This window comes from Zootoca vivipara, chromosome 5 (assembly GCF_963506605.1).
Source record: "Zootoca vivipara chromosome 5, rZooViv1.1, whole genome shotgun sequence".
Lineage (NCBI taxonomy): Eukaryota > Metazoa > Chordata > Lepidosauria > Squamata > Lacertidae > Zootoca > Zootoca vivipara.
This window is the reverse complement of record NC_083280.1, coordinates 8,508,335-8,529,832: the sequence shown is the minus strand read 5'-3', so window position 1 is coordinate 8,529,832 and position 21,498 is coordinate 8,508,335. Positions and strand designations below refer to the sequence as shown.

Genomic DNA, 21,498 nt, shown 5'->3' with positions numbered 1-21,498 from the left:
GTGCTGCTCTGGTTCGCCAGAAACAGTTTTGTCATGCTGGCCACATGACCTGGAAGCTGTACGCCGGCTCCCTCGGCCAATAATGCGAGATGAGCGCCACAACCCCAGAGTCGGTCACGACTGGACCTAATGGTCAGGGGTCCCTTTACCTTTACTATATTGTGCTGTTTGGCTGGTGATACATCGCGAGGTTGAAAAGCTGATATCGCCCAGCCCTACTTGTTAGGTGCTGTTGGGACTTCAGTTCCCATCTACCAGCATGGCTAACAGTAGTCCTCGAGTTCTCCATCCTCAGCTCTAAGTTGATCGTTGCTTCTTACCCAGGTGCCTTAAGAAGCAAGGGGGGGAATGGGAGTCTCCAGCACGTTCATTTTCAGAAGCCAACCTCCGAGGGCCCTGCCTCGAGATCAGGCCAGCTCATCCCATCGCTCTTTGATCAAACGAGCTGAAGGCTGAAGCAATCCAGGGAGTGGCTTTCTCAGGGTAACTGGTTGGGCAAGGCAGCCTTCAGAGAGCTGCCTCTGTGCTGAGACAGCCCTAAGAGGATTGCAGCAATGAGTGAAATATCCTGTGCTATGGGTTTCATCTCCCAGCGCTTGGCTCTTGCGCTGCTTAGATGGACCTCTTCCTTTGCAGAGGCCAGGTCCCCACGGTGCGCGGCTGAGCGCAGATCGACGTTTGGATGCTTCATGCTCCAGATTTCTTACTCAGCCGGGGACTTGGGAGATGGGTTCATATCAGCGAGAAACGTTTGCTAATAAAATGCTTAGGTCATCCGGTGGGATTTTTCCAGAGAATTGCAGCATTAACAAAGCATCCTAATGGATTGGCTCCCTCTTTCCTGGCGCGGCCGCTCCTTGCGCGGAATATTGCCTCCATGTCTGCTGTATCGGGGATGGAGTGCTGGTGGCTCTCCCAGATGTGCTGGATGGTGCTGTCGGGACCCGGCGTCCCAGGAACATCTGCAGGACCACCAGCTCCCTGTCTCTGCACTACGTGGATGTCTAAGGCACTGTAATGGGCTTGGCTTGGCTTGGCTTCCTTTGAACAACGCTCTGCAGGGATGGTGCAGATGCAAGGTTGGCCATGCTTGTTAATATAGCTGAGTCAATATAGCTGACTCTCTCTGCCAGGTACAGACTCTTATTATTATCTGTTACATTTATACACCAGCTTTATCTTCCCAGGAGCTCAGGGTGGTGGATATGGTACTCCTCCTCCCCATTTCATCCTCACAACAACCCTGTGAGGTAGGTTAGGCTACGGGATGGTGACTGGCCCAAGGTGAGCTTCATGGCTGAGGGGCGAACTTCAGTTATGGCTGGCCAGCCTTCCCTCCTCAGGAGGGTTGGGGAACCTTCCATCCAGGGGGCAAAGGCAGCCCCTCTAGACCTCTCTTTTCTTGCCCCCCACCCCCCACCCCGGGACACTTCCCTTTTGCCATGTTAATTTTAATTTCTGTTAAGAGAAGTTGTTGTATACGGCTTAATTGTAAATAAAACCTCTAAGTGGTTTACAATTTGATAGATAGATAGATGATAGATAGATTTTTAAAAAGCAGAATTTAAAATAAGCTTTTTAGAAAAATCAAAATATAAATAAAATCTACTACTCAGAAGGTCGGCGGTTTGAATCTCCGCGACGGGGTGAGCTCCCGTTGCTCGGTCCCAGCTCCTGCCAACCTAGCAGTTTGAAAGCACCTCAAAGTGCAAGTAGATAAATAGGTACCGCTACAGCGAGAAGGTAAACAGCGTTTCCTTGCATTGCTCTGCTTCGCCAGAAGCGGCTTAGTCATGCTGGCCACATGACCTGGAAGCTATACGCCGGCTCCCTCGGCCAATAGAGCGAGGTGAGCACCGCAACCCCAGAGTCGGTCACGGCTGGACCTAATGGTCAGGGGTCCCTTTACCTTTTACTACTACTACTACTACTAATACTAATACTAATAACAACAACAATAATAATAATAATAAACTACCAGCCCTGCTTTGCACCCTCCTTGAATGTTTTTTGTCTGGCTCCTTGAACTCTGATAATGCCTCTTGCCTGCTTGGCTGGAGAATTGGGGGGGGGGGGAAGAGGCAGAGGGCGACATAGAAACTAGCACACTGCACAGCCCCCATTCCTGCTCTAAGCATGGCTTGGAAATGATCCCGAGGTTGTCATTAGCTGTCGTTAACTGCAGCACTGCTGTAAGGCTTACCTGGGGAGCCAAAGGACTCCCTTGTTCTGACCTCTTCACTGTGAGCAGGGCTGCAAGATAATATCACACCTAGAATCACAGACTTGTAGAGTTGGAAAGGACCCTGAGGGTTCATCTAGTCCAACCCCCTGCAATACAGGAATCTTTTAACCAATGATGGGCTCGAGCCCACAACCCTGGGGTTAAGAGTCTCGTGCTGTACTGATTGAGCCTGAAAAACAATTCCACCTCAGCTTGGAACGGCTGTTGTGAATCCTTTTTACAAAAAGAAAAAGAAAAAAAGTGATGGAACCAGCCGTATGCCCCCCAAAGCCTGTGATTAATTCATCTACTTTTAATCATCTTCTTTTTGAGGGGGGAGGGGGGAGATATAGAGCCTTCCTCCCCATCCTTGCAGCCATGCCTGCAACAAAGGGGTTGATTATTATGTGAATGGAAGTCTGTTTGAGGGTTTGGATCCAGCTACTCACAGCTGTGGCCTCCTGGCATTTATCAACCCCCTAGAAAAGAGGGTCACACAAGACGCCTTGTTCTAACCAACGGAGCAGGCAGAGGCTTTGAGGGGTTGGGGGCTAGCGGGCTGCCCGCACGGCGGGGGGGGGGCTTGTTCTGGGTGTGGCCCGCGGGGCTGACAGGCTGCAGTCAGAAGGGGCACTTGGTGTCATCTGCCGGTGAGCAAAGCAAGCAGGCATGGCTGGGGGGTGGGGCGCGTAGTCTCTCGGGGAATGGGTGGTGAAGGCAGGGGGCTGCTAGTAAGCCATTAGGCTCTCGTAAGGGAGTGGGAATGCTAGCCTACCTTGCAGGAGTGTTGTGCTGATAACTGAGACTGCATGTCTCCCTTGCCTTGCATAAATGCGAAAAGTGAATCGAGAAGCCATAGCTCAGCAGCAGCAGCATAGAGCACACTGAGTTATAGAGTTACAGAACTGTAGAGTTGGCTGGGACCACGAGCATCTAGTCCAACCCCTTGCCACGCAGTGAAACCTTTTCCTCAATGTGGGACTCGAACCCACAACCCTGAGATTAAAATTCTCATGCTCCGCCAAACTGAGCTGTGTGGGGCGTGATGTTCCACATTCATTTCTCAGCGTTTCCAGATTGCAGGATTTGGGGAGGCCAAGACCCCCAGCTGGCGTGAGTCGCTGGCATTTGGAGGAGGGGGCTATAGGTCTGCTACGTGGGCCTGGCTCAAGATTAAGGCAGCTCCTTATACGAAGAGAACACAGAGGCAATTTCTGCCAAAACTGCAAGCAATTTAATAGAATGCATGTGCAAATTGTTTTGCTTAGAGAAGGTACTGAGGAACACACACACACACACACACACACACACACACACACACACAAACACACCAAAAGAGATTTGTAGCAAAAAAGCAACCGCTCAGCAAAATGAAGCAGGCAGGACACCTGTAGCCTTGGCTGGTGATAGTGAAGTTGGTTTCTGTCAATGTTCCCCTTCAAAACATATTTATTGAAATTTCTAACATGCAAAAATGGGAAAACACAGGTTCATGTGTAGAGTCTGTCATACAAAATTAGTGGAAACGCTGGTGCTCTCAGGAATGTAATGTCGTTGCCAATGCAATTCTGGGCTGCATCAATAGGAGTATAGCATCTAGATCAGGCATCCCCAAACTTCGGCCCTCCAGATGTTTTGGACTACAATTCCCATCATCCCTGACCACTGGTCCTGTTAGCTAGGGATCATGGGAGTTGTAGGCCAGAACATCTGGAGGGCCGCAGTTTGGGGGTGCCTGATCTAGATCAAGGGAAGTAATAGTACCACTGTATTTTGCTCTGGTCAGACCTCACCTGGAGTACTGTGTCCAGTTCTGGGCACCACAGTTCAAGAAGGATACAGACAAGCTGGAACGTGTCCAGAAGAGGGCAACCAAAATGGTCAAAGGCCTGGAAACAATGCCTTATGAGGAACGACTTAGGGAGCTGGGTATGTTTAGCCTGGAGAAGAGAAGGTTAAGGGGTGATATGATAGCCATGTTCAAATATATGAAAGGATGTCATATGGAGGAGGGAGAAATATTGTTTTCTGCTGCTCCAGAGAAGCGGACACGGAGCAATGGATTCAAATTTCAAGAAAGAAGATTCCACCTAAACATTAGGAAGAACTTCCTGACAGTAAGAGCTGTTCGGCAGTGGAATTTGCTACCAAGGAGTGTGGTGGAGTCTTCTTCTTTGGAGGTCTTTAAGCAGAGGCTTGACAGGCATATGTCAAGAATGCTTTGATGGTGTTTCCTGCTTGGCAGGGCGTTGGACTGGATGGCCCTTGTGGTCTCTTCCAACTCTATGATTCTATGATTCCTTCTCTCGGTTTTATTGTTGGAACGAAAGGGTCTCGTCTACCACCACCGTCCTGTGACTGATTGCGCCCCTGCTCTGTTTACAGCAGCCATTGGTTTCATGGAGCAATGTCAGCTCCTCATAAATGACTCCTGTGGCACATCTTCTTCTTTTGAATTCCCGGTAAACCCAGCACTGCTTATCAAAATATTCTGAATTCTGGAGAACCCACCCCCTCTCAGGTTGATTAGAAAATATGCAAACTATACCGAAATTTTAAGTACTTGGTGATGATTTGGGAACTGAGAGGGCAGAATATAATTATCCGTGGGTCCCCAGGATGGATGCATTTTACCCGTGGGCAAGTGTTTAGCTGAAACCGGGCCAAAGCCATTAAGCAGATGAACTGGAAATGAGGAAAGGGTGTGGTTTGTTAGTTTATGTGCTGTGTTATTTTCATTCCCCATTGGCTCCAGGGTGGCCAGTGTGGTGCCCTGCAGATGTTGTTGTACTACAACTCCCATAATCCCTCATCATTGGCTATGCTTGCTGGAGCCAATGGGAGTTGGATTCCTACAACATCTGGAGAACATTGTATTGGGTATGAAGGTCCTGGCAAGTATTTACTTGGTTTGCCAAGTCTTATGGGGGAAAGTGACAAGTGGGGGTTGCTGCAGGGTTCTGCCTGGGCCCGTTGTTGTTCAACGTCTTTATTAATGACTTGGGCAGAGGAATTGAGGGAATGTCCATCCAATTTGCAGGTGACACCAAAGTAGGAGGGGTGGCTAATGCTGCAGAAGGCAGAATCTGGATTCAGAATGACTTTTAACAGATTTGAAAACTGGGCCCAAATTAACAAAATGAATTTCAATATGGACAAACTACACAGATGTAAGATGGGGGACACCTGGCTTACCAGTACCACATGTGAAAAAGATCTAGGGGCCTTAGTGGACCAAAAGCTGAACATGAGTCCACAATGTGACACAGCAGCAAAGAAGCTAATGCTATTCTAGGCTGCATCAACAGAAGTGTGGTGTCCAGATCAAGGGAAGTAAGAGTCCCACTCTATTCTGCCTTGGTCAGAACACACCTGGAATACTGTGTCCACTTCTGGGCACCATGAGTTAAAGAAAGGTGTTGACAAGCTGGAAGGTGTGCAGAGAAGGGCAACCAAGATGATCAAGGGTCTGGAAACCAAGATGAATGGTTGAAGCAGCTGGGTATGTTTAGCCTGGAAAAGAGGAGACTGGGAGGAGACAAGACAGCCATCTTCAAATATCTCAAGAGCCGTCACATGGAAGATGGAACAAGCTTGGGTTTTTTCCTCCTAATCCAGAGGGTAGAACCCAAACCAATTGCTTAAAGTTACAATAAAGGAGATTTTGACTAAGCACCAGGAAGTACTATCTGACAATAAGAGCTGTGGAGTCTCCTTCCTTGGAGTTTTTTTAAAACAGAGGTTAGATGGCCATCTGTCATGGATGCCTTAGTTGATATTCCTGCATTGCAAGGGGTTGGGCTAGACCCTCCCAACTCTACAATTCTATGATTCTATTATATACTGTACTGTCCTCAGGAACACATCGGCAGCACTCTTAAGTCCAATTCAGTTGGCCTTTTAATGCTGAGTCACCCTGGCATTAAAAACATAAACATTGCCTTCCTGCTTCATATCAAAGATCCATCATCTCCCAGTGCACACAGTCTCCAGTAGTGGCCAGTTGGGACCTGGTGGAGAGAGGGAGAGAGCCTTCCCCATCCTCTGGCTTCTGGTCTGATGATCAAAAGGCCTTTGAGCATCAAAGTTCCATTCCCAGGTAGAAAGTCCTTCTTCACTCAGCACATAGTTTAAACTATGGTACTCACTCCTACCTACAGGAGGCTGGGATTGCCATCCTCTTGGATGACTTCAAAAGAAGATAACGCGAAGGGCAAGGCTATGGATGGTTACAAGCCATGATTACTATGTCCTGCCTCCACGATTGGCAGCAGCAATGGAATACCGGTTGGTGGAAACCACAGGACAGGAGAGCTCTCTTGCGCTCCGATCCTTCCTACAGGTTTCCCACAAGCCTCTGGTTGGCCACTCCGATTGGCCATTGGCTCGCAGCTGGCTGTTCCATTGTTGTGACTCATAACGGCCCTCCATCAATTTGCCTAATCCTTTAAATTTAAAAAAGCCGACTAAGCCACCAGGGCCTTGACTGCATCTTGTGGCAATGGATTCCAGAAGTTAATTATTACTGACAGCCTGGGCTGTAAATAGTCTGGAATGCCAGCAAGGTGGGAAGAAGGAAACACGAATGGCTGGGAACAGAGCCTGAGGGAAGTCGGACAGACGGTCAGAGGAGACAAGGTCAGCCCTGGTTGTTGCCCAAGCAGATCCCAGGCGACCTGATCCAAAAGGTCTGTGCCAGCCTCTTTTCAAGGTCAAGAGAAACCAATGGGCTTCTGGGAAGGGGTGTTTGGGTGCTGGTGTCCCCCGGATGCCGGGAGGCCATCATATATTCTAGGGACCCTCTCAGTCCACAGCTCCTCCGGGCAGTGGAGCCCAGATCTGGAAGGAAGGCACCTTGACAGCCACACCACTGTGACGAAGAATTCCCTGTTTCCTCCGGATTGAAGGCTGTCCCACATTTACTGCGCCGTAATTGGCCAACCCACTTTGGGAGATGTTGTAGTTGCAATGGGGTAATAATCATGCGGCAAAAAGCCACGATTTGCACATCCAGGGTGAGGCAATGCCATGAATGCTTTTCCTCACATTCAGCAGACGTCATGTGCCCAGGAAGCAAGAAGAAATAAACAAATACAAGTTGACACATTGAGACGTTTCTGGGATTTGGGCCCAGCCCAGGGTAAATAAGGTGCAATTCTAGAAAGGGATACCTCTCTAGCACAGACTAGCCAAGATTGTTGTTGTTGTTGTTGTTGTTTGTATACCACCCTTCATCTGTAGATCTCAGATCTACAGAATCATGAAATGACAGAATTGTAGAGTTGGAAGGGACCCTGAGGAACATCTAGTCCAACCCCCTGCAAACTCACAGCAATTGGCACAATTTCTGTGACCGTGGAGGCATCCGCTGCGGCTAGTAGCCATTGGTCATCTTGTACCCCATAAGCACCCACTTAGAACTCACAGAACTTCTAGAATCATAGAGTTGGAAGGGGCCCTGAGGATCATCTGCTCTACCCCCCTGCAATGCAGGAATATGCAGGTGTCCCGTTTGGGGATTGAACCTGCAACCTTGGCGTTATCATCGCCACGCTCTAACCAACTGAGCTATCCAAGCATGAAAATACAAGATACATGGTAGGAGCACAGGCCACTACAGGATGGTGAGATGCTGCAGGCATAAATTACTGAAGGGAGGAGGTTGCACATAGAGCCTGGGGTCTTACAATGAGGTTCGTGAAATAGGATTCATGCACCTTGAAGCTAGAGCAGAGCTGAGGTCTAGGGGATCCTGGGAAGAGATGATGGATTGCGCTTCTAATCACTTTCCTTCCTCGCCAAACAACTGGAAAGGGAATGTGGAAAAGTCAAAAGGCTCTGTTAAATATTTGCCAGAAATTTGGCAGGGTAGGGGAATATGGAAATTATTCATCTGATTTGAGCTTGGCGAGAGGGCAAGGATGGCGTTTGCTGCCTCTGGATTCCACCCACTCCGGTTTCGGTGCAGTCCTGGCAGTTTCCTGTGGCACTCCAAATTCCTGTGGCACTTCTCTGTGGTTAGGCAGGATGAAGAGGGCTTTGCCTCGGCAGTCATTGCCAGGGTCGGCGCACTAGGGCTGGGCCCCTGAGCCTGACCACGCATGGGGAGGATTCGTCCGCCCCTCCTGTTTACTGCTGTGTGCTCATGTCCTGCCCTGGGTGGGTTAGATTTTTTTGCTTTGGCCACAGGATTGAAGTCTGGGAAGCCTGTACTTGAAAGCCCGACAGGTTTTGAAATCGGAACTTGCAGCGCAGGATCTGCTGCATCTTTGCAGAAGCTTAAACGTTTAGGAAAACAAGTGGAAACCATCTAGTCCTCAGGGCAGCAGAGAGGGAGAGCCTACAAATAGACTCAAGGGGAGAATGAGCCCACCTTGGGGAGATGGAAGGCTTAGTCCAGGCATCCCCAAACTGCAGCCCTCCAGATGTTTTGGCCTACAGCTCCCATGATCCCTAGCTAACAGGACCAGTGGTCAGGGATGGTGGGAACTGTAGTCCGAAACATCTGGAGGGCTGAAGTTTGGGGATGCCTGGCTTAGTCCTTGCAGCTCTTATCTTCCCACAACTTTCCTTTCCATGTCCCCAGTATTTAATAAAGTACCCAGGTACTTCCCATTTTGATATGAACCAAACTAGGAGCTGGTGCCAGTTAGGGAAGGCAATGTATTTTGTGTTTTTTATATTGAAATTTTCTATTGTGAGCTGTCCTGAGATCTCTGGGTAAAGGGAGGTATACTACTAATACTAATAAAAAAGGCAATACTGAGTGTGTTGGACTAGTGGTCTGGTTCAGTTCAAAGCAGACTCCTGTGTCCACCAACCCTCACTACCAAAGGTAAAACAAGGCAGCGAATTCAATCCCATGCACTCAGGAACATTTCCAAAATCCCAATCTCGGCTGTTTTTATCTCAGATCTAGCCGGGTGTGCTAGTTCACGCCATCAATGGAATTGTTTTAGATGTGGCGTGGGTTGGGTTAGAAAGCATCAAATGAAGGCTCCAGCCGTCTCCTCTCCCCTTGGATGTGCAGCCCAGGATTCTGGCAACCCATTTTCTGATCAGCTCTGTGCATTTCAAATCTGGGACTCTCTCTCTCTCTCTGTGTGTAGATATATCATGGGGAGCTCTTTCTGCAATGACCATTTGTTCTCCTGTCTCAGTCCCATTGATTCATTGGGACCAGTTTTTTAACCTGCATTCAACGTTTTTTGTTGAGAAGAGAGGAGCCATGTGGATAGTTGGTTAGAGCGCAATGCTAATAACGCCAAGGTCGCAGGTTCGATTCCTGCATGGGGCAGCTGCATATTGCTGCATTGCAGGGGTTTGGACTAGATGGCGCTCAGGGTCCCTTCCAACTCTATAGTTCTATGATATAATAATAATAATAATAATAATAATAATAATAATAATAATAATAATAATAGCCTGCCCATCTGGGTGGGTTTCCCCAATCAAATTGATTGAGGGGCCCTGATGTGACTTCCTGATGTCACGTGCAACGTTGTGAGGAACCAGGGGACAGAACTGAACACCCTCTGAACATTGAGGGGGGCCTGGCTCCCTAACAAAATTAATTAAATTAAAAAATTGGGGGGCCCGAAAGTGCCTCAGCTGCTAGAAGCTGGTGCATATGGTTGGGAATCAGTCAAAGCTGACAGCCGTGAAGTTATTAGATCAAAAGGTTCGTGTTTTCGGCCTGTCCCTCTCCTCCCCCCCCTCTCGTTCTCTCCCACTCTTGCATATTTTTCTTTCTTCCCTGTATTTATTTGAAGTAGTAATAATAACCATAATCAATAATAAATACCAAATCCAGGAGCAGGAGAGAGGAAAGAAAGGAGCTGTGTGGAAAACGGCTCAGTCAGCCCTCCAGGCAAATGCAGCCTGGGACGTGGTCGGTTGTTCCAGGCCCCCGGGGACTGGAGGGTGGAAAGGAAAAAATGTCTTGGCTCTCCCAGCCTGACTGCTCAGCAACTGTCAGTCTGGTCCACGGAGGCAGCTCCGAGGTCAGCAGGAATCCCAGAACGAGATGCTGCGCTCTCTTCTCCCGGGATTCCTGCGGTAGCTTGAAAAACTCAGCAGGCAGGAGCATCCTGGCACCATCGCCTCTGGGGCTCTGGAAAGAAAAGAGGGGGAAAGATGTTCCCACGTGGCCTTGGGGGATTTCCAAAGCCCTCGGGGTGCAGATTCCACCATAAGCCGCCCACAAAGTCGAGGCTGACCATGGCTGGACGGTGGGGTGTAAATTTATGGGCTTTTAAATTATTATTTTTATGACGCTTTAATGTTTTTATTGTACACTGCCATGGATTTCTCCCTCCGAGTTGGTGGTTTATTTTTTAAAAAAATACTTTAAAAATACAATACTGTTCAATTCATTGTGGAAGAGTAAGAGCTTGGTTAGGTTGGCCTGCTGACCATTTAAATTTGGAAAGTGCTTTGCAATCCCCCCCCTCATTTTGGGTTCGCACATGCCTGTGAGGTAGGCTGTATCCTAGCTCCCATTTAAGGGGCAGGAGACTTGGATCTGAGAGAGAGAGAAGCAAACTTTGCCCTCACTCATTGAACCTCTCTCAGAGCTGGCATCTTCATCCACACCCAAGTCCTCCCTGAATTCATGGATTGGAGATTGGAGAAGGAAGGGGACTCTGGGGAAAATGCGGGTGAGAGGAATGGAGCAGCCTTGAATGCCAGGCAGGAGAGCCTAAATCAGGGGTGGGGAACCTATGGCTCTCTAGATGTTGTTGGACCGCAACTCCCAGTATTGTTCACCATTGGTTCTCCTAGCTGGGGTGATGCTGTGGACAGAAAGCACCGCCCTCGCTCTGATTTGGCTTTATTAGGATGCCACGTAGCCAATGAGATTTGGCTGTGGCCAAAGCTAGTTCAGAACAAGGGCAAGGTCTTCATGTTCTCACTCGGGGGTGTGTGTGTGGTGGTACCCAGCAGTAGAGTTTCAGTTGGCGCCGCCATTAGGACTGCGAATCAGGTCGCAGCTAAAAAGGTAAGAGGAAGATACAGGCCACCACCCCTCCACCTAGGCTTTTTTCCAGCCACCATTAGGAACCTGACTTCAGGTGCTGTAGGCAACCCAGAATTTGCGCCACCAGTGTGTTGCTCTGTGATGGTTCATTTATCTAGATAAAGATCAGGGTGTGCTTGTCTGTGTCTCACAACACCATATTCTTCTGCATATAAATTGCTTTAACTGATCCCAGCCTTGTATTTCCATGTTGTTGTAGCCTGCCCTGGGATGACAATAATAATGATTAATAATATGGAAACCATCCCTCCATGCTGTGGCCAACACGCGATGGTGATGATTGTTAATTTTAGGATTTGCTTGTTATTGCTCGGCCTGGGGAGGCCATTCGTTTGAGTGAGGCGTTGCAACAAAAAAGTAGGCTGAAATATGAAGCAATTTGGGTTTTTTTGCATATGTGTACCAGCTCTGCATTTGTGTGTAATGGGGTTAAACCGGAACTCTTGTTGTGTGCCAGTAACTGAGACCTCTCTCTCCTCCCCACCCCCCTTCCAGCCTGTGGACCGGGCACCTTCAAGTCAAAGCAGGGGGAAGGTCGGTGCACCCCTTGCCCTCCCAACAGTCGGACAAGCTCCGGGGCAGCTACTCTCTGCATGTGCCAGAACAACTATTTCCGGTCAGACACCGATCTCCCCGACAGTGCCTGCACCAGTAAGTCTGGCATTTCATTTTCACTTCAAAATGTGTTTATTTTGGGCTTATTATTCCACTCTAGCTTGAGGGTACCAAGGCGAGTGAGATGATCCTCTAAGGTAGCACATGAATGCATTTATAACTTTTGTCCGTTGCTTTGTTGACGAAACAATTTACAAAAGATTTGCAAAGCTGCTTCGGGAATTTGGAAGATGGGAGAAGAGGTTTGCTGGTGACGCCACACAGAAATGGCTTTTGGGGTGGGGTGGAGCCTCTACGCTAGCTTTGGGGTTCTGTTACTTACCGAAAGGAAAGGTAGCCGGGAGGTTGACATGGTGTAAACGCACCAGCAGAACCAATCCTGTGCTTCTGCCAAAGTTTATGCCCCATACCAATTTCCCCATGAGCAATAGCAACCTTCCAGCCAGGAACCGTCGCTCTACCCAGCCAGCGGTTTCTGATGTCACATGTGCTAGCCAATCGGTGCCCTCTGCAGCCAGCTTTACCCTGGCTCAGACTAAACCATGCCGCAGACTTGCAGAACCAGTCTTCGTTTTTTTCAGAGCTTGGTTCGGGAGAGAAAAGGGTACATTAGCATTGTACCCACTCAAACCACCACGCCTAAAAGCGTTACCTCTGCTTCCTCCAATACAAGGTGGTTCTAAAGATGACTGGAGAAACTTGTATGCAAAACTCTTCGAAGACTCACGTGCCTTTCTGTAAATGCCGAGCATTGTTTTATTTTATTTTTGGAGAGGGGGTGGCGAAAGGCTCTGAGGGCAGCCCAGCTTCGAGGGTAAGGTTTAGGCGGTTCTTTCAGGGGGCCTGAGCCTCTTTTGATCCCATGACAGGTGTCCCGTCGGCCCCGCGCAGCGTCATATCCAACGTGAACGAGACGTCCCTGGTGCTGGAATGGAGCGAGCCCCGCGACTCCGGGGGCCGGGAGGACCTGCTCTACAACGTCATCTGCAAGAAGTGCAGCGTGGAGCGCCGGCTGTGCATGCGCTGCGACGACAACGTGGAGTTTGTCCCCCGCCAACTCGGCCTGACCGAGAGGCACATTTACATCAGCAACCTCATGGCTCACACCCAGTACACCTTCGAGATCCAGGCCGTCAACGGGGTCTCGAGCAAGAGCCTCCAGAACCCCCAGTTTGCCTCTGTCAACATCACCACCAACCAGGCAGGTGAGTGCTTCATGGGAAAGGGCTCCTCCAGCAAGCAGCTGCCTAGGCTCTCCCTGGCAATCTCTGCCGAGCCAGCGGTGGAGCAGAAACCTCTGGGAGTGAGGCCGTTTCGTGCCAAACAGGCCTTGAACTTGGAGTCCTGGAGCGGCCATGCATTCCTGTAAGCGTGTTGGGCGTCTGGTTGTGCATCTAGCCAAGGATTTAAGGTTGCTGTTGTAGAGAACGTAAACCAGGCATCCCCAAACTTTGGCCCTCCAGATGTTTTGGACTACAATTCCTATCTTCCCTGACCACTGTTCCTGTTAGCTTGGGATCATGGGAGTTGTAGGCCAAAACATCTGGAGGGCCGCAGTTTGGGGATGCCTGACGTAAACAGTGTTGGTGATTCTTGCTTAAAGAATCGGGAGGGAGCCTTATAGTAAAATCTTGCCCCGAGGTTTGTTTGGTTTTTTAACGAGTTTGTATGCATTTCCCCTCCTTCGATGACATGAGCCAGTGTGATTGCCTTCCAGGCTTCCCAGACCTTGGATCCACCTTTCTAGAGCTGAAGGACGAAGTTTGGAAGAGGGATGTTCTTTCCCACTTCTTCTTCTTCCATCTCCATGTCCTTTTCCAGGCTCAGATTGATTCTCCTGGCTTTTACCCAGATCTCTTGGGAGAGCCAAGACACACTCTTTCTCCCCTGTCTCTTGAGACAGGGGGGAGAGTGATACGAGGAAGGGAAGGGACCATATGAGTGGCTCCAGCACTCATTCAGAAATACAAATGTGGGTCCACTGACCTCCAAAGATTGGGGGCTCCTGTTGTGGAGTCACGATGGCCAGGGCCAGCTCGCCCATGAGACAAGGTGAAGCAACTGCCACTGACAGCAAGATCCACGGGGACGGCAGATCCAGCATCCAAGAACACATGGCTCGCTGCTGCTGCCAGACTTGCTGTCGTCTCAACATCCCTCTCCCCAAATGCTGCCTCCACAGCGGCTTCAGCACTGCTGGCCTCCTCCCCACCCTCTGTTACCAGTGTTGATCTTTATCCCCCCCTCTTTGCTCATGGCGTAGATATTCACTCCCCTCTTCTTCCCTGGCAAGGGGGCGCCATTTTGTGGTTTGCCTCAGGTGCCAAAATGTCTTGAGCCGGCCCTGATAGTGGGCATCGTTCCATGTTGCCCCAAAGACAGCTGTTCTGATGTGACCGGTGGGAAATTGCTGGTGGAGCTTGATGAAGGGGTTCCGACCTTTCCAGGAGGCTGCTACTGTTGGGATATGCAACAGAGGAAGCGAAAAGGGTTTCCGTTCCGGATGACGGACTGGATCTTCCAGCTCAGGCCCTGCATTCCAGTGGCTTAGTAGACACGTTGGCGCCTATCATGCCTTCCACAGTGACCTGTTTGACACAGCGAATGGAACGCCAGTTGGCTCTCGGGTGGATTTGAGCCATTTTTAGTGGTCTTGTGAATGCTCCGTTGTGCCTCCGGCTTTATTTGAGTCCTGGAAATCTTAGGAAATGGCAGTAGAAGTCTGACCAAGGAGCCCCACCCTTTTGGGGGGGTCAAGGAACACATTTGGAAAATCTAACATTCACGCTGGAGAAAACAATTCACATAAGAAATACTGGTGATTCTCAGACTTGCAAAAACACCGACATGTAACCCCACAAAACAAGCAAAATGCAGGTGAAATAGGCGGGCAACATTCACCCCCCCCCCAAAACAGGCAGCGTAAAAACACACAATCTAACAAGAAAATTGCAGGTGAACCCCTGGCTTCCAAAAAAACCCCCAACTGCCCAAAATACAGGGAAAGCACCCCAAAAGCACCAGGGCGTGCCCATCCTCTGAAACAATAAGGCATCCAAGGAAATGCCTATTCCTCAAACTTACCAAGCACCTGCAGCTTTGCCTCCCCCCCCCTTCCTTGAATGTTTTGGATGGGAGCTGGAAGGCCAGGCTGCTTTCCTTCCTTTAAGCACCCAAATCAGGCTCAGAAGATCCTAGAGAAAGGAAAGGAAGAGGGGAAGCTGGAAGCCTGTGCTTCTCTTTCCTGCCAGCCCAGCTGCTGCTGGCTTCTTCAAAAGAGAGAGAGAGAGAGAGAATAACAATCTTTGTGAAAAGCATTTTGAAATCAGGAGTGATGGGGAGCCCTGATGGACCCCAAGGGAAATATGGGGGTGGGGGGCAGAGGCAGCATGGTGCCTTTGGGTGCTGCATTGAGGACCTCAGCAACTCACATGTTCACGCCTGGAGTTGTCTGTCATGGGAGCCAAATCAGTTGTTATTTCTGCTGATAAGGAGGGAGGCTGACGCTTCTTCTCACCCCCCCCCTCTTTCCGCAGCTCCTTCAGCAGTTCCCACAATGCATCTGCACGGCAGTACGGGAAGCAGCATGACTCTTTCCTGGGAACCTCCCAAACAGCCCAACGGGATCATCCTGGACTACGAGATAAAGTACTTTGAGAAGGTAAAGCTAATCCTCTGGCAGGGCCGTGACGGGCACACTTCAGCTTGACAAACACTCAGCACGCTTCTTTTCCCGCTGAGAGGGGAATTAGGTAGTGCGTTGAATTCTACTGCGGTAGCCAAGCAGGTGAGCCAGCCAAACAGGAAGACCTCCGTTCAAATCTTGCCATTTGTGCCGCCCCGTCTGCAGTGGAAGGAGGGAGGCGGGGCGTGACGCTGGCATACTTTTCAGGGGTGGTTGTGACGATTGTTGCAGAGATGGGGGAATCTTTCAGGCGTTGTGGGACTCTCAACTCCCACCAGGCCCAGCCAATATGGACGGTGGGAGTTGGGGAACAGCAGCACCTGGAGGGTGCTGGATTATATTCCATATATAACGAAACACTTTAGCAACGAGAGGTGCCGTACAGAGCAACGGTTAATAAGAGCAGCGCTGAATAATGGCGATTATAAGGAGGAGAGAATGCAGGTTATTTAATTCAGATCAATGCATGGCCTCCCCAGGGTGCCTTTCTTTACTCTAGAGAAAACCACTAGAAAGTTGTGCAAAGGAGAATTCTGGAATGACCCTGAATGCCTTTGCTCCGCGTGTCCCTTCTTGTAGAGAAGCAGGTGTAGGGAACCTTTGGCCCTCTAGCTGTTAGGAACATAAGAAGAGCTTGCTGGATCAGGCCAATGGCCCATCTAGTCCAGCATCCTGTTCTCACAGTGGCCAACCAGATGCCTGTGGGAAACCAGCAAGCAGGATCCGAGCCCAAGAGCAACTCTCCCCTCCTGCGGTTTCCAGCAACTGGTCTTCAGAAGCATTGCTGCCTCCAACTGTGGAAGCAGAAGACAGCCATCAGGACTAGTAGCCTTTGACTGTCGTTCCTCCATGAATTAGTCCAATCCTCTTTTAAAGCCACCCAAGTCAGGGAAGGGCTGGATGTGACTCTGAAGTGGCCCTTTTCTCTTTCCCTGCAGCAGGAGCAGAGCGACGGCATCGCCAACACCGTCACCAGCCAGAAGAACAACGTGCGCTTGGAAGGGCTGAAGCCCAACTCTGCCTACATGGTGCAGGTCCGGGCGCGCACGGTGGCTGGCTATGGGATGTACAGCCTCCCCATGGAGTTTCGGACACCAGTGGAGGATGGTATGAGCTTTCCACCTTTCCCTTCCTTCCCCACAGGCTTCTGCCATCCAAGCATCTCCCTTCCTTCTCCACTCCCACCTTCCAACGCTCTTTCTTCCTCTCCCAACAGGCTCCAGTAGCAAGAGCTTCCAGGAACTGCCTCTTATTGTGGGGTCGGCTACCGCGGGCCTCGTCTTCGTGATTGCGGTCGTGGTGATAGCCATTGTCTGCTTCAGGTACCGGCAGGGATGAGGGAGAGCTTGAGCTCCAGGGAGGGGCGTGACTATTCATTCTGTCAAGGATTGGGTCTGCCTGTATTAGCGGTAGCCAATTCGTGGTGCTGTCCAGATGTTTTGGACTACGGCTCCTATCCCTCCAGGTTTTGCTAGACTCTCAACTCCCAGCATGGCCAGTGGTCAGGGGTGGCGATCCACAGAGTCTGGAGGGCACCACGTTGGCTATCCCCGGCTTTCATGAACAAGCAAAAAAGTCTTGCGGCACCTCCAAGACTAATTGATTATGACTTAAGTTGGAGACAGGGAGACTTCGCCTTTCTGGAAGTTGTTGGACTCCCAATTCGCATCATTCCTGAGCACGGATCCAGTGCTGGAAATTAGCCAGTCGCCAGGCGCGTTTTGCGACTGATGCGAGTCCCATTGCGACCTCATGGAGATCTCTGAATGCCAGGTTGGCAACTGGGGAAAGCAAAACGTCACTTAGAGAAGGATCTGAAGTATTTTTCTCGAAGCTTGCGTTTGCTTTATTCCGGATTGTTTTATTTGATGCTTTGATGTGTTGTAAACCGCTTTGAGATTTGTTCTTTAAAATATAAAGTGGTATAGAAATGAAACCAACAACAATGAAGCTCACACCCCATCCCACCAGCTTTCGTGGACTTGATTCCACTTCACCAGATACATGATGTGCAATTCTCAGTTGCCCATGTCTGTATAGATACCTGTATATCCACGGAGGCAAAGGGGAATTATAAGCCACGAGGTCAGAGGGATACGAAATGCAGAAAGTGCAGACTGTGACCCTTCAATTAGAGGTGCAACAGATGGCGTTTTAAGTGCAGAAGCCCTTTATAGCACCCTGCCTTCATGGTATCCCCACGGCTGATTGAATACCCCCCCCAGCTATTATCTGTGCATGGATAATAACTGTGGGTAGATAACAGACCAAGAGGATGGGGGGGGGAGTAGATTTCGGCTGTTTGTGTGTAATGGTGTTCAGTGTTCCAGTGCTCAGGTTTTGGTGGGAAGATGACCAGGAGGTGGGTAATGTTGCAGGCTGTTTGATGCCTTCTTTTCTCTTTGGGCAGGAAGCAACAAAACAACACAGACTCAGAATATACGGAGAAGCTGCAGCAATACAGTGAGTATCAAGCCAGGGGTGGCATGAGCACCTGAGTCACACAGGCATGTGAACGTTGTTTTCGTGGGCTCTGCTTTTTCAAGCCTGCATTTGTTTCCCAGAGATGCCTGCATGCCTGTGTGTGCTCAGCAGCCCCAAAGGAGGGAATCACCCTTCTTGTAGCTGCTGCAAAAGGCTGCATGTAAACCTCTTCGAACTCTTTCTCCGATGGAAAAGTGGTACATAGCGGTGATGATCATGTATCCTCACAACTGTGCTTCCTTAGGGCAATTCCTGGCAGCTTTCTTCCAACCCCCAAGAACCTTTGCATTCTGTTTTGACAAAAGAGATTACAAGTTTCTAGCCCTCGTTGTAATAAGGAAAAACCCTCCATAGTATTCAGAACAGGATTTTCCTTTACGGGTGTCAGTGAATTGAAGGCATGTAAAAACCACCTTTTTAGTTTAAAAAGAAAACATAATTGCATAATTTGCCCCCAGACCTACGTTGCATTGCAGGGGGTTGGACGAGATGACCCTCGTGGTCCCTTCCAACTCTACAATTCTATAATTATATGATTCTAATCTCAGGGATAATCAAGAAGAACCTAGGCGAGTCAAACTTTAATGAGCCCCAGATATGTCTATCTGTTGTGATAAAAGCACGTGCCCTTATCCTGCACTCAGTGCTCATCGCCTCTCTGTCCTTGCAGTCACTCCAGGGATGAAGGTTTATATCGACCCTTTCACTTACGAGGACCCCAACGAAGCCGTCCGGGAGTTTGCCAAGGAAATCGACATTTCGTGCGTGAAAATCGAGGAGGTGATTGGAGCAGGCAAGTCACCTGACGGCAGCCCAGCTCCTCCCTTCCACTGAGGGAAGAGGAGGGGGCGGGGTCCGGCTGTGCTCTCGGTGGGTGTGGCCACTCGTTTCCGACATGTGACCGTCTTGCCCTCCCACAGGTGAATTCGGAGAAGTCTGCCGGGGTCGCCTCAAGCTTCCAGGAAGGAGGGAGATCTTTGTGGCCATCAAAACACTGAAAGTGGGCTACACGGACCGGCAGAGGCGAGACTTCCTGAGCGAGGCCAGCATCATGGGGCAGTTTGACCACCCCAACATCATCCACCTGGAAGGGGTGGTCACCAAGAGCCGACCCGTCATGATCGTCACAGAGTTCATGGAGAACTGCGCCCTCGACTCCTTCCTGCGGGTGAGCAGCACCTCCATGGTCTTGCCAAGAGCTTCCTGGGCTCTTTTCAAGCAGATATATAATGCATACTCCGTTATCTTTCTTATCCATTCCTCTTTGGTTAGAGCTTCTTCTTCCTTCCATTTCTGCACGGATCGAATCCTAGCTGCTGGTGGTGCATACATAAACAACTTTAACATTTTTTTTGGGGGGGAGGGGATTTCAGCCCCTATCATCCCAAACAGAAATGTTTCGGGCTTTTTGAATAAGCTCATCCTCGTGGTGTATTCCAGTTCTATGATCTGAGCCTTACTCAACCCATCAAATGGGGGTGTCAGGGGTTGCTTGCCATCTTACATGTTGCACAAGCCCATTCGCTTGCGACGTGCAAACTGTGTGTGCCTGTGTGTGTGTACATGCAGGCACCACGGCAAGATTCCTAAGGGTAGGCAGGGAAACAGCCCACGGAGAGCTGATCTTTCCCAAGTCAAAGGGAGCCATTTTTTCTGACTCCTCTCTGCTTGTTCCTCCAACAGCTGAATGACGGGCAGTTCACGGTGATCCAGTTGGTTGGCATGCTTCGCGGCATCGCCGCTGGCATGAAGTACCTGTCCGAGATGAACTACGTGCACCGGGACCTAGCAGCCCGCAACATCTTGGTCAACAGCAACCTGGTGTGCAAAGTGTCCGATTTTGGGCTCTCGCGCTTCTTGGAGGACGACCCCGCGGACCCCACCTACACCAGCTCACTGGTATGTGACACCCTCGCCACCATGCCCTGTCCCTCCCCTCTCATAGGCCTGGCAGGGAAGGTTGCAGAAGCTCTGTCCAAGGACTGGTCTCTCCGCACAAAGATATCTAGGGCCACAGGAGTAGGAAAGAAGTCCTACTCCTCTGCATTAATGGATCTCCAAACCCTCCCAGGGTTATCCGCATTTACAGAGACCGCAGGTGTCAGAAGGTGGGGAGCCCATGCAGCTTCAGGCTGACCCCATCGATTTGATTGATGGATTGGTTTTTTTCCCCATACCAGTTTATATATTTAAGAAAAATCTCAAAGCTGTTTACAGCACTAATAATAATAATAATAATAATAATAATAATAATAATAATAATAATTTTATTTATACTCTGCCCTTCCCAGTCAAGACCGGGCTCAGGGCGGCTAACAACGAAAATATCAAAACAAGCATAAAAGAAACAATTCAATTAAAATGCAGATTAAATACAATGTTAAAATTCAATTTTAAAATTAGGAATCTACAAGTGGAACCTCATTTAAATATCTGTAGGATAAAGCCTATGGGGAGGGTAACACCGGGGTCAGACTGAGTCAGTCCAAAGGCCAAGCGGAACAGCTCCGTCTTGCAGGCCCTACGAAAAGATGACAACTCCCGCTGGGCCCTAGTCTCCTGAGAGAGAGTGTTCCACCAGATCGGGGCTAGTACTGAGAAGACCCTGGTCCTGGTCGAAGCCAGTCTAACCACCTTGTGACTCGGAATCTCCAGAATGTTGTTATTTGTGGACCTTAAGGTCCTCCGCGGGGCATACCGGGAGAGGCGGTCCTGTAGGTACGAGGGTCCTAAGCCGCATAAGGCTTTAAAGGTCAAAACCAGCACCTTAAACCTGACCCTGTACTCCACCGGGAGCCAGTGCAGCTGGTAAAGCACTGGGTGAATGTGATCCCGCGGCGAGGACCCCGTAAGGAGTCTCACCGCGGCATTCTGCACCCGCTGGAGTTTCTGGGTCAGTTTCAAGGGCAGCCCCACGTAGACCGAGTTACAATAATCAAACCTAGAGGTGACCATCGCATGGATTACTGTGGCCAGGTCAGGCTGAGAAAGGTAAATAAAACATAAATAAAACCATTACATCAAGTATAGAGTATACAGTCAAAGCAATGTAACAGAAAACTAAAATATTATCTTAAAGATTTCAAAACGATACATTTACAAAGGAGGTCAACTACAGAATACATATTTAACGTAGTAGGGCTGGGTGAGTCTGGGGCAGCGGATTATATGGGGGCAGCGGAGGGTTTGCCGCTAATTAACGGTGTCAAGTGTCTCTTCCCGCAGGGCGGCAAGATCCCGATCCGGTGGACGGCCCCGGAAGCCATCGCCTACCGCAAGTTCACGTCTGCCAGCGACGTGTGGAGCTACGGGATCGTCATGTGGGAGGTGATGTCCTACGGCGAAAGACCTTACTGGGATATGTCCAACCAGGACGTGAGTACGGCCTCCTCCCGTGTAAGAGAAGGAGAGGTGCAGGAGCAAAAGCCCCCCTACGTGACCCCTTGCCTG

The 21,498-nt window shown here is 49.8% G+C and overlaps 1 protein-coding gene across 2 annotated transcripts in view; it reads left to right on the top strand.

The window, feature by feature from the left end:
* EPHB3 (EPH receptor B3) overlaps positions 1 to 21,498 on the top strand; it is an 87,740-nt gene that overhangs the window by 55,604 nt on the left and 10,638 nt on the right. The window contains exons 4-13 of one of the 2 annotated variants that reach the window (XM_060274343.1): positions 11,760 to 11,915; positions 12,749 to 13,084; positions 15,416 to 15,540; positions 16,503 to 16,671; positions 16,781 to 16,886; positions 17,975 to 18,027; positions 18,719 to 18,841; positions 18,969 to 19,216; positions 19,732 to 19,947; positions 21,274 to 21,423. In XM_060274343.1, coding sequence (XP_060130326.1) covers positions 11,760 to 11,915; positions 12,749 to 13,084; positions 15,416 to 15,540; positions 16,503 to 16,671; positions 16,781 to 16,886; positions 17,975 to 18,027; positions 18,719 to 18,841; positions 18,969 to 19,216; positions 19,732 to 19,947; positions 21,274 to 21,423 — 1,682 coding nt within the window. Of the gene's footprint in view, positions 1 to 11,759; positions 11,916 to 12,748; positions 13,085 to 15,415; positions 15,541 to 16,502; positions 16,672 to 16,780; positions 16,887 to 17,974; positions 18,028 to 18,718; positions 18,842 to 18,968; positions 19,217 to 19,731; positions 19,948 to 21,258; positions 21,424 to 21,498 lie in introns of both variants that reach the window. The other variant, XM_035132367.2, reaches the window with a different exon arrangement.